Source organism: Anopheles maculipalpis, chromosome X, assembly GCF_943734695.1.
Source record: "Anopheles maculipalpis chromosome X, idAnoMacuDA_375_x, whole genome shotgun sequence".
Classification (NCBI taxonomy): domain Eukaryota; kingdom Metazoa; phylum Arthropoda; class Insecta; order Diptera; family Culicidae; genus Anopheles; species Anopheles maculipalpis.
This window is the reverse complement of record NC_064870.1, coordinates 427,224-440,091: the sequence shown is the minus strand read 5'-3', so window position 1 is coordinate 440,091 and position 12,868 is coordinate 427,224. Positions and strand designations below refer to the sequence as shown.

The following is a 12,868-nucleotide window of genomic DNA, read 5'->3' as shown; positions in this document are numbered from 1 at the left end:
GTAGATGTGGTCACACACTTTCGTTCGCAGCTGTCACACACAAAAAAAATTAAAAGAATGCAACAACAAAAGCACAAAGGGAGTCAGAGGTAGTATTCTTGATCGGAGCATGGGAGGGTTTTAGGTGTGGGTGTGTGCGTGTTTGTCTTGCTTGACCTAAATAGTTACCTCCGTCCATGTTGCATGCCATCAGATCGCATCACGAGACGGAAACACCCATGAGGATGTTTTACTTATTTTTGCTGGCTGGCTTGTGCATGCGTGCGTGTGTGTATGTGTGTGTGTGTGTGTGTGTGTATGTGTGTGTATGGACGAAATGGGGTTACCACCCTGCCAATAACATGAGTTGCCCATTCGATTCTACCCAAAATACACACTCAACGCTTTTTCATCGCGCATCACAACACCCACACGCGCACCCCCATTCATAAGCGTAGCTGTCAGTTGAGTGCATTCGCTTGTTTTGTTGTCTCTTCCCGCGCGATACGGCGGGCTGGGGTCGGAATTCTGCTATACATTGCCTCTACACGCACCAGTTTTATTGTTGCTGTACGACCACGACCAAATTGTTGCGGTGGGAGAATTTGTGTATTCTATGGACTACTGTAATCCTGTGGGTTTCTGGGGGTGGGGGGGGGGGGGTTGGGGGTTGATTTGAATCCGCTTTTCTAGAGCAAAGTAATAGCTAAATGAAGTAATTTGTGTATCCTATCGAGCATTCAGAATCTACCAAAGACCAAGAGAAGCAGTATCAGATATTTGCAGGACTCCGATATTGACCAACTCTATCAAAAAGTATCACAGTTATTGGAGCTTGAAATCCATGCTATATGAAGCTAGCTGATGATTTATTGGGTGCAAAGGTCTTATGCCTAATATACAACTACTACGGGCAGAACCAAAGCAATGCCAACAAAATGACACTCCAGCACAAATCTTCTATAGGTTGTAGTACGAAAGACGATGAATTCATTCGAGCCATCATAGACACATAAATAATGGATGTTCAATAACTAGTTTCAATAAATTTTGCTACATTTTTACTAAACATTTTGCAATATATTGATTTTCCTACCGCGGTACAGCGTTCAAGCGTCGAAGTCGCAGTGGGAACAAACACCGAACCAATACAACTTTTGCCGCAAGATGTCGCACTCAGTCGTTATCACACGTACAACCACCACCACCACCAGCACATCACACGTTGTGCTGAACACGGGTTACCTCCGCACAACGCCAGGCCTGCTAAAGCTGGCCCAACTTGTACGTACATCGAACCACCCTCACTGTTGTACGCAATCTCTCTAATCGGTGTCACTCACACACTCCACAGATTATTGGCGCCGTAAATGTTGGACTGGTTGCCTACTACATCCGGCGCTACCCAACGTCGGGACTGCCAGCGAGTGCCGAATTCTTCTTTCTGCTAATGGCGGTCGCCTTCCTGATCGGGACGTTCTGTCTGCTCGCTTCCTGCCTCGTGTCGCTCAGCACCGGCGGCATCATCTCGAAGACAATCTACGAGCTCGTCTACCATACGATCGCGTTCCTGCTGTACCTCATTGCCTCGATCATGCTGCTGGTTGATGTCACTAACGGACGGTACTATCACACCCTGAAGGACGCGTACATGGCTGCTGCGGTAAGACGCGACAACGCCGCATTCTCGACTCGGCACGAAGATACGCTTGACTGTTTCCATTTCTCTGCAGATCCTTGGACTGATTGTGTCCGCACTCTACCTCTTCAGCGCACTGCTCGCTCAGCGTTCTTACCGCGGCATCTAAGGTGAAAACGTCGAACGTGTCGCTCGTTCAATCTGCCATCGAACACGTCCAGCTTCCAGCGTGAGCCAGCGTTTGTCTTGTGGCCCTAGCAGTGCTTTCAAGATGGTGGCCGTACAACTACGCAGACGGTTGATGCGATAGGCTTCCTGGTTCCCCGTGTGTGTGTGTTTTTGTTTGCAAGTTTATGTTTGATCGGTCCCATTACCACCTCCCCTCCACTGCTCTCCTCCTCTATCTGCCCTCATCCTAAGCCTCCTTTTCCCCCGTTGTTTATCTCAGCGTTTCTAACCAATGTCGCATTTCGCGCCGAAGAAGGCGTTTCTGTGTTACTTAATTACTCGCTCTAATCTCAGAACGCTTGCAGGCTTTAGGGCCGGTGTCTCAATGTTCGTGTATCGTGTATCGGTGTGCGCAAAAAGGGTGTACTTAGAAGTATAGAGAGAACAAGGGGTGCCCCCATTGGAGAAATCCTCGCCCTGCGGCTCTTGTGACGTTTCATTCGTTTTGCAAACTAGCATCAGTATTACAAGCATAGTTTATTAAACGTACTGCTCTGGATCGCTTACCCATCATATTTATCGATTTTGAAACACAATTGAAACATTCAACGAAATCCTGGCGGGCACCCTTTTTCTCGCGCCCGATGCAATGGCGCTCAACTTTAGGTTTTCTGTGTGAGATTTGTTGTTTGACTCAAACTGTCCTTCTTTACCTATCCAAATAGGATACATTTGTGTATTTGTTTTTTTTATTATACATAATCGCTAGGGTCTGTATGAGAAATGTTGAAGAAGATGAAATAAATTAATCGTTTTAATGATCAACTGTAAAGCGCACGCCATCTTTGTCCCTACATTGTATCAACCTTGAATATGAACGTTCTCCAGTGTGTCCGGTGTGGGGATGGGGGGGGAGAGTAACATTTTTGTTTTCACGCCGCCTGTTTGAAAGCAAAATATGATCCCGACGACACGCTAGACAGGAAGTTTGTTGACTTTGATTCCCTTGTCTGGTTAGGGTTTAGTCGCGACCGGAATGTACAAAAAGAGGAAGCAAGATATATAAATAAACATTCGCACAAGAGTGCAGCCCGTGCGCAAGCCGGTATCCTGGATGACCTAATAAAAGAATAACACAAACTATGCATTTCCTTCCGTTATTCCCGCGGGCATGATGCACGTCCGTCATACGCCGACGCAACGAAAGACGACAACTCTCGCTGCGCTGATGCAGACGCAGAGCCTTTGTGTGCGGGAAGGCAGGAGATGTCTCACATGTGTTTCGGTAGACTTCACCGCAGCACCCATACAGCACATCCGTGCAGCGGGGTTCAAATAGTCTTAGGGTGACGCGTACGCACAATCTGCGTATGCGCCTGCGCAGTGTACTCGCACACCCGTTGCCAGTCTCGCCGTTTCTCGCTGTTCTATTTTCGTCCCACCGTTCGCTACTCCTCCGACACCAACGCGAAGCTGCGCGTTGTGAAGCATTGACGAAGATGCGTCGCAGGAGGTCGTCCTGGCCTACGGAGGAGGGAAAGCGTTAGAAACCGACGCATAAGCCCGCCAGTTGGTGTACGGACGACACCGGGTACGGTTCTGGGTACGAGACATGCCTCCGACAGTGATACGAATGCCGGCCGGCGCCGGTGGACGCGGTGGACATCTGAACGAACAGCGCAGCCGAGGCTTCCGGCTGGGATGCTGTCGGGTTTGTACGTGCCTGAACATCGATTTCGTCATCTCCAAGAACGGTATCCTGAAGTGTTTCGAGCTGATATTGGGCTGGTTCTGTCAAACGATGCTGGTCCAGTTCGGTATGGATTCGGCGAAAGACATTGGTGAAGCGTTCTGGGGGTTTTTGACGACCTGCTCGGCCTTTCTGCTGACCACAACCATTCTGCTGCTGTGCTACACCATCTCTGACCGGACGTTTCATCTCGTGCGCCAATCAATCTTTGTGAGTATAAAGTTGCGTTCGGTGCAAATGTTCTATCCTTGTGATGTTGTGTAGCACACCAATCGTTACGCATCTTTGCCACCAGGAAGTCGTCTACAATGGGCTAGCGTGTATAATGTACTTCAGTGCGTCCTCGTACCTCGGGTTTGCCGTTAATGTGTTCCTGTACCCAAAGTTTCTGCTGTTCAAAACGACCGGCGGCATCCACAGTGCCTATCCAGCGATGACAGCTGTATACGTAAGTTTCTACAACAGATCGTCACTTTGTTTTTCTCACCCATTCTCCCCCATCATTTAATTGTGAGTGAATTTTAATACTGCAACTCTATTTTTTCCCTTTCCCCCGCTCAAACCCAATCCTGGCACAAATGTTTTACTCACAATCCTAAAAATAACGTTTCGTCTTCACGATTGCTTTCCTTTCAAAATCGACCGTCTCGTCCAAAAGTACATGGGCGGTATCGTGGGATTGGTGTACGGGGTCGACACGTTCGTCGCGTACCGTCACCTGAAAGGATTTTCGTGATTTCATGCTCCAGGCATCCGCTGGCAGCGTGCGTTAGGCAACGCCGTGCTCTTTTCGAAGCATTCAATTGCAGCGTCCCAGGCGCACAACACGTATTTAAGCCGTACTGCCTTACTTCCGCTTTGCATTTTACATTGCCCGTAGGCGCAATGGCTGCATATTAGACTGAGTGTTATTTTTTATTCTGCTAACGGAGACGCGCAAAAATAGCTTAGAGCCGTAAGATAAAATATTTTATTGAATAAAAATGATTATCGATTCACTACTAGTGCCGTACCGACCGATCACTCACGCGCAGCGAGAAGACGTGCAGCAAAAGGCTTCCCCCCTGGGCACGTACTGCAAGAAAGAAGTCTATTCCCATTTGTCTACCGTGCTCTTCCTTTCCGTCCTTTCCCTGCGTCTATGCACTCTTGTTCACTCCAGATTTGTCCGAACGGGTGGGTGAAAGCCCAGGATAAATGGCTGTGCGATGCGACCCACTGTAAACGCGAGCGCAAACGCATCACACGACGGCGCTGAGAGCAGCGCCGTATAAGTGTTGGAGAAGGACAGCGTGCACAGCATATTTCAACCGGCAACGCACCGAGCCACATCTCAGTCGACCAACAGACTGCACCGGATGCTGATCGTGTGCGAGAGCGATCGCGACCTAAACCTTCAAGGCAAGTGTAAACGCGTGCGAGCACATCGGGAGAGCTATACTAATTGCAAGTGTCCAAATCAGACAATCCCAGCTACAATTTGCTGACAGGATTCAGCTAGTAAACGCTCTGTTTGCAAAGTGAATGCGAAAATTGTGAAACGGAAAACCAGAAAGTGGCAAATCAAGTGAACTCTGTACATGATGTAGTGCTGCGCTCCTAAATCGCCAGTTTCCACCTCAATTGTGTGTGGTTTCGTTTGGCAGAATTGTATTAAAATCTACTCTACACAACAATCAACAACCGTTAAGGTTTTTTGCGCGCAATCAACACACACCTAACGTTACCGTAACCTAGCAAAGACCACGGTCACGATTTACTCGCAAAAAAACAAAAACAAAAACCAAAACCCCACCAAGCAAACGAGCTCAGAAAACTTCGTGTAACGTCAACAAATGTAAGACGCGCAAACTACGCAAAATACGCTACCGAAAAGCCGGCCGAGACCGAGATTTACCGCTCCTGGTGGCCAGTGACACTTCTATAATTAGCGAATTCTTTCTCTCCCATTCATTGTTCAGCCACGACCCTGATACGTCGCAGGACCCCGTGAGAGATACTGTGTGCGTGTGTGTGTATGTGTATCAAAACAAAACGTGTGCAGGATTTAGTCAAGCAATTACTAACCGAGAGAAGAAAAAAAGAAACGTTTGTTTTCGACCTGATTGATACACAAAGTGCGTTCAAATATCTGCTCTCACCCTCAACTGACCCAAGCACGAAAGGATCATAACTAACCTTGCGGCTAGTCGAGCTGGTAGAAACCCGCGTGGAACATCATCAGGTGTTAGGATTTCCCCCACAGGAGACGCCTTGACTTGAGTTCACCTGTTGGTAAGATCCAAACCTCGGAACTCTACTCCCGTACGATACCGAGCGTGTTCACCTTCAACAGTAGCGGGGAAACACGCCAATACTTCTTCGAGTGGCACGCGCGCGCGTGTGTAGCTGTACGGTTGGTGACCCCCACGGCAAGTTCCACGCACTCATCCTCGCTCGGGATATCCCGAAGACTTTGCGTGTCCTTGTGAACCGAACCCACGCTGCAGCGTCGGTTCGTCGGTGTGATGGAGCGCAACGAAATCGAACGGCCCGAGATGACCGAGACGGAGCTGAATACGCTGCAGGCGGTGGCCTACACTGCCAAGTTGATCGGGCGCGAGAGCGAAGGTAAGTGGCGTACTAATGGCCATTACTCCATTGGTCCAGCACCGAGGCAGGTGAAAGCGGCCTTGCCCCGGAGAACAAGGTGACGCAAGCACACCCTCACCCGAAGTGGCTTTTCTCCCAATGTTTGCACTGATCCAATCTACACAGATCAAAACGAACGATCCCAGCCCAGCGCAGCATGGGTGGCCGTACGCGCGCATTCTATTCGCGTGCCGCACGTTACCGGGGTGAAAGTGATGTACCGTTTCGAGTGCTGGCACGCAAAACCTCCCACCCCCTCTAGGAAATGTTGCAGTACAAGTAGGGTAGGAAGGGAGATCGAGCGGGAATAATTATCATTATCAAACGTGGTTCGCTTCAGAACGTGCAAATATGTTTACCTCCCAAGCAAGGCGCGGGTGAACCTACCCTATTATTCTACTGGCTCTCCTTGCTGTTGTTTTTTGTTGCTTGCTGTACGATTAGAACACCACCTTCCGCGGGCCAGCGCGCTCGCAGCAATAGCAAAAGGCCAACCAGCTGATCTGAACGGCCATGCAATTGCAGATGACTGGTAGGCTAGCAAGTGAGTATTGTTTTTCGCTTCGTTATGCCCCTTCAAGAATGTCATTATCATGACGCGAGAGGTTCGCATTTGGTAACGATTCCCTTTCGCCTGGCATTGTTTTGCGGCATTTGCTGTGCCCTCAAGTATTCGGACTGATCGAGTTATTTTATTTTATTTTTTTTTTATTTTTTTTAAAGAAACATTTGAACACGACACAACAATCAAATGGAATGCAATTACCGGGAATGTAAATCAACCAGGAATGATCGGAAGACCATCCGTCATCGACTGTATTTGCTACAGATAACGTATCAACACCTGCCACCTTGGGGCGGCCCGGTGGTATATGCGACAACGGCGCCGGTTTTCAAACGGCAGGTCCGGGGTTCAAATCCCATCTAACTACGTGGTATCGGGAAGAGTCTAGTAAAACCATTCGATGGCCGGCGACGTGACCTTAGAGTTTTAGAGGTCGTTAAGCCAAGAAGAAGAAGAAGAATAACGCCATCAGCAACTAGCTTAGCTGTCAATGTGATTAATTAATTTGTTTCAGCTAATCCACCTGTGAGACCACCTATGAAGATGAAGTTCTGCAGCTTAAAGTGATAAGATAAAATTCTAATTGTTACTTTTACACGCTTGTAGCAAACAGCGACTCAGAGGGATTTTCCCAGCAAAGTTTACTTCATCTCCACAAAAATGAATCCAACTGTTTAAGCGTAAGCCTGCTTCATAAAGTGTGACAGTTCCTATATGTTTCAACTTCCAATTTCACCATCCAGGGGAGGCTTTGAATCAGCTGTTGAGTGACGCGCATCATACACCAAACAAAAACATAGCCATTCCATTGTTCCACTGGTGATCCAAATGGAACGGTTTTTTTTTTTCTTTCTATGCTTATAAGCTCAGCACAAATCACCTATGACTGGTGTGGATAGAGAAGAAGAAAAAGAAGAAGAAGCCATATAACACAATTTGCAAATTTGACTGGTTTGGTTGGATTTCGAGAGCTCCAACGCCTCGCAACTCCTCAACAACCACCTGCGGGGCGATGGTGGTGTGGGGTGTGGAGAGATTACGAGCTGATAATGATGCTACTACAACTATGCGATGGAGACACCAGTACCTGTGCAATCAATGCACGATACCCGTGTATACGCAACAGCATTAATGTACGGGAGAGGGGAAAGAAAAAACCCACCCGCGAGATATCAAGTATGTAATGGCTACGTTCAATGCATCACACCAGAGGAAGAGTAAGAATGGGAGTAGGAGGACCGGAGTAGAGAGATCATTGGCTCAAAAAATCTCATATCCATATCTGATCGAGGGACCACGCATGGAGACTTGAATATAATCCTCGCGATAACTTCAAATTTGAACGATTTCTTGAAAGGCGATACTGCTTGTTTCGCATACTGGAAATGAGCCTTTATCGCTGTGTGTCAAGGATACCCTCCTCCTACGCCCAACCTTCAACTTTAATACTCTTCTTTTCGCTTTTTTCTATCTAGAGTCTTCCATCCGATTGTCTCTACCGTACTACAGGAATGGCTGCCAGTAAAAATAAAAACTAGGAAGCCAAAAAACGGCAGTTCAAGCTTTTTGGAGGCGACATCAAGGAGTCTTCCTTGTTTCTTTAACAAAGGCAAAGCAGCCCGTCAGTCCTTCTCATTTTATCCTAGCGGGACTCGGTCTATTCGTGACTCGTGACGCGTATTACCAAGTCACGGCATTACCGAATAGCTAATAGGGCCAATTTCATAACGCTTAATACGCATAAAAAACGATGCTCAAGCATCAACCCCGCACCATTGAAATTGTTAGTTTGTTTGCGTTGCATTGATAGTCATGATCGTACGAAGGAAAAACAAAAACAGTTTTAATAGGCAGGTTGCGATTCTCGTGCACTTGATTCCATAGCGTACGCCGTGGGCTTATATCACCCACTGTTTCCCAACTACTGGAATGATCGCGGACGGACAGAGAGAGAGAGAGGGTATGCTGAAAAACTGATCGCAGCACGAAATACGCCTTTGCTTTCGGCGACACGGCGTTAATCACGTGTTTATGAATGGTTGGCGGTTGTCCTAGGTTGTAGAGTGGGTGGTGATGGGCCGGCTATCACATCCCAGGGCCCGATCGTTATCGAAACATCCAGAGACCGATAATCAGCCAGAACGATCCCAGGTTTCCAAAACGAACGACATCGTGGCGCTCGGTAATTCATCGAACCGTTGCGGGATTTGATTTGTTGAGGAAGGGGGGAGAGGTGGGGGGGGGGATTTATCATCTGCCGGCCATCTGGTTACCGACTGTACGCTGTGTGATAGAATTTTTGTGCTAGTAGTGCCTGGATGACGAATGAACAATGGCACATTTAGCTGGCACGCGGATCCGGAACATGACGTCTGGAGCGCATTCCGAGTACAATCTAACCAACCCCAAACCCCTCCCGTCTCGAGGGGTTACGTACGATACACCGTGAGTTGTAAATCACCTAATCGAATTCGCATGCGTTTGCCCCGATGCGGCTCATCCACAGCACTGGATACTTATGGGGGTATGGGAGTAGAAACAAGAGTTAGCCAGAGCCGCTGATAGTAGTGCGTCATAGTAAAAAAAAAATAACTCACATCTCTCAAACCTGCTCTAAAACCGGCAGGCCCTCTCCCGCAATCCAGCCGCATCCAGAGCTCAAGCGCATTATGTTCTCGAACCCGCATTGAGCGACGCGCGTTCGAGAAGGTTCTAAACATTTTTGGCATTCAACCAACTCGAACGGGTGGGAAGCGAGTGGGGTTTTTTTTTGTGGAGGAGCGGGATGAGCGTCCAATTTGGGGATACCTTCTGGAAGCACTCTGGATGGCGCTTAACACGATGATTGCCGTTGGTGGTGAAATCTCGCCGGCAGATTAACCGCACAGGAAGTCACGAGATGCACTTGACGACCGAGATGCCCCCCCCCCCACCCTCCGTCTGGTGTTCGGGCGAAACGATTCGAACATCCAAAATCTAAAGACGATGCTACGCACACACAAAAACACACAGCAACGTAGCAACGCGGTTGTATCATTAACGGGCACCGCGATTGCTGATACGAGAGCATCGTTAGCTGCACTTGGCAACAAACCTTCACAGAAACGGCACACAATAACCCGGAAAGTAGTGCATAACTAGTCCGCACAAGTCCGCCACCCCGGGGCTCGAGCAACAATCTCGATTAACGGATCGGATCAATGTTTGACACCGATGCTTCAAGCATCAAACACCTAAGGCAGCGCCACGCGGACCTTAATGAAGTTGTCCGGTGTAAATTAGCGAACGTACCATTCGCCACTAGCGAGACAAGTCTTGGCGCTGGTGTCAACCTTGAACCCCCCTGGACGCTGGTGCGACGGTAGACGGACTACCAAAACTGGGCAACCGGTTCAGGGCACCATCCGCACGACACGACTCAAGGATGTTTGCCCGCCTAAGGATGATAAATTCGTGCCAATCGATTGCCTTTAAACGGATAGATCAAACACAATCCCCTTTCCCCGTGTCCGATCCCGGCAGACGGACGCGGTCAGTGACAGTAGGCACACCCCGCTGCCACCACCCTTCCGGTAGATTACGAATATCGCCCATCAGGCTGGTGCGTGTCCTTCAAATGTATCTCAATCAAAGTTATTATTGCGCGGCGTGTGTGTGTGGTTTCTGTTTGTCAAAGTAATGAGTCTGCCCGGCTTAATGCTTCGTAGGTGCACGCCAGACCCGTTTAAAAGACACGCAAAACATGCAAATCTGTCGGGGCGTTGTCGTACTGCCAATGCTATACAAAGCCTTTAGAGTTACCGTTTCCAAGGATTGCCATCAATCATTCTGCACCCGTGCATGAATGCAGTTCCACGCACGGTTGGATTCATCGTCATGCGATCCGGTGCAACCTTTTCCAAGAGATTAATTTCCGTTTACTTTTTTTGCCATACATCGGTCCTCTTGCGAGACCACAAAATTCGTAAGGATTCTACCAAACACACCACGACACACACACATACACGCATCAAAACGGAGGAAAGTATGAAACGAACCATGCAAAAGCTCATAGCCTCAAATGTCGTCCGAATTGGCATTACGATAGAGCATCTATACGGCCCTGGGGCGTCCCAAAGTGGCGAATGTGGCTTCCTACCGGTGGTAGTGTGTCGCTGTCATTACGACACGGACGGTTAACCAGAAGATCAGACACCCACCCGGTGGGAACACGGGCGAAGGCCTTTTCGCTTAATGCACCGGCATGTGGACACTGATTCTGCTGCCACAGAAGATGTAGTAGCTCTGCACGCATGGTAGTGTTAGTATGTTGTTGTTTTGGGTTTTTGTACTTACCCGCTGAGATTCGGATCATGTTCCGTTCCGCAAGCGACTGCACTGGCTGTCGGCGTTAGCTTCGCTGCGTGTGATCAGGCTCAGCCAATCAGATCTGGTCCTAGATGCAACTCAAGCACGCCAAAATTTATCGGGCAGCATTGATTTCCCACAGTAAATTTGCAGGTTTGGCCAACCGTATCTATAACTCGTTTTTTTTTAGCAAGCCTTACCCTCGCCACCGGCAGGAAGTAATAGGGAAAGCCTTAGCCGGTTTTCCGTTGTGCGGCAATGTTGTGAAATCCACGCACGCACACATACCATCTATACAAAGATTGTGTTCGAGAACGTTCCCCCATGGCAGACTGCTTGTCGCCAGCAGCTTTCGCGACGCCAAACGAGTTGCCACTTGTTTACCCGTGTGTGCACACGCACGCACACACGAGCCGGCGAACCTACACGTTGGGAGATGAATGCACACCTTCACTATTCCACTTTTTATTCCCGAATTTAAAGATACCCAGGCACTCATTCCTCTCATCTCACAAGGAAGCACAAGGAAGAACCCGTTATCCATCCAGGATAACCGGATGCGATCTCTCGCAAACTTTACGCATAACTAGACACTTATAAACACTATAATAGCTACAATAATTACATCAACAATGTTGCCTTGAGCAACTTTTAATGAGAAAAATCTTTTCACACGTTTCCTCACTACCCTATTGACAGCCTTCATTCCCGAATTCATCCCGATACGCGATAACCAACTCAGACGACGCGCGAAGTCAGACTAAATGCTATCTGATCGTAGCACTGATAATAGCTGATCAAAAAGCTCGATGAGACACCTTTTATCCTATGCATTGACTCTCTCACTCTCTCTCACTACGGGCAGCCAGGATTGTCACACCTGTGGTACACACTTTCACCTCAGCATTCAGCCTGTTGATCAACTCACATTGCTATACTATACACACATTACTAAGCACTCACAGGCAGGGATGAAATGAAACAACTCACACTACCCACACGATGCACAAACAAGCTATCAATTCGCCATCTTGCATTTTGCGGAATGACGCTTTTATCACCAAAAATGTTCGACAATATCTGACTAAAATAGACAAACCTCGTTTGCCTCTGGCTAGCGAACTTGGTCCTCTGACCTTGGTCTTCTGGTCCTGGCGAGATATTAGTAGCTTTAATAGTAGTGCTGTATGGATCGACAAATATCTTTGAAATCTTTTCGCTCACGCCTCCATTTTCCATCTTCTGTATGTTGGATTAGATGCTTTTAATTAAGTTTCTCTTTCTTTCGTTGCCAAATTCAACAGTTCCGATGGTATCGATGGATGGAGAAGCCCACCCAAACATGACACTGGCTGCCGTGGGACTGGGGGTACTTGTGGCGCTCATCATTCTCCTCACCCTGATCGCCTTCATAACACGCCGTGAGCGAAGGTAAGCAACGCATCAACGCAACCCTGTTGTCCAGCTAATGACACTCTTTCCCTTCCTCACCTTCCGCAACAGTTCCCAATCGAAAGACCCGCAGCAGGATAGTACAGCTCAGAACAGCTCAGCTATCGGAAGGACGACGGAAGCTAATGCACAGAAGCACCCCATGTCCGGACCACACTGCGTAACGTTTGCGAACGATCTTGAGCTAGTGGATGTCGTGACTCGTATGTGATGGTTTGGGTGTTTTCACCAAACGAAAGAAAAGGGATCCCTAACATGCTGGACATTAAGGCGATACTCTCTACACAACAAAAACACTAGCAGTCTATTTGGTTTTTCATAATCAACATCCACACGA

The 12,868-nt window shown here is 48.2% G+C and overlaps 5 protein-coding genes across 5 annotated transcripts in view; 4 read left to right on the top strand and 1 right to left on the bottom strand.

The window, feature by feature from the left end:
* Positions 1-12,868, top strand: part of LOC126557930 (UNC93-like protein MFSD11) — a 240,393-nt gene that overhangs the window by 134,552 nt on the left and 92,973 nt on the right. The gene's annotated exons all lie outside the window — the stretch shown is intronic.
* Positions 1-12,868, bottom strand: part of LOC126556714 (protein GPR107) — a 381,205-nt gene that overhangs the window by 301,836 nt on the left and 66,501 nt on the right. The window lies entirely within an intron of this gene.
* On the top strand, positions 1,122-1,787 carry LOC126562414 (uncharacterized). The gene is made up of 3 exons (XM_050218927.1): positions 1,122-1,263; positions 1,334-1,642; positions 1,713-1,787. The coding sequence occupies exons 1-3, from the start codon at positions 1,147-1,149 to the stop codon at positions 1,785-1,787; spliced, it is 501 nt and encodes a 166-aa protein (XP_050074884.1). The 5' UTR covers positions 1,122-1,146.
* LOC126560778 (protein singles bar) lies at positions 3,399-4,272 on the top strand. Its single transcript, XM_050216732.1, has 3 exons — positions 3,399-3,746; positions 3,832-3,984; positions 4,195-4,272. The coding sequence occupies exons 1-3, from the start codon at positions 3,399-3,401 to the stop codon at positions 4,270-4,272; spliced, it is 579 nt and encodes a 192-aa protein (XP_050072689.1).
* On the top strand, positions 6,044-12,742 carry LOC126561433 (uncharacterized). The gene is made up of 3 exons (XM_050217575.1): positions 6,044-6,146; positions 12,384-12,510; positions 12,583-12,742. Exons 1-3 carry the CDS (start codon positions 6,044-6,046, stop codon positions 12,740-12,742), a joined length of 390 nt encoding a protein of 129 aa, XP_050073532.1.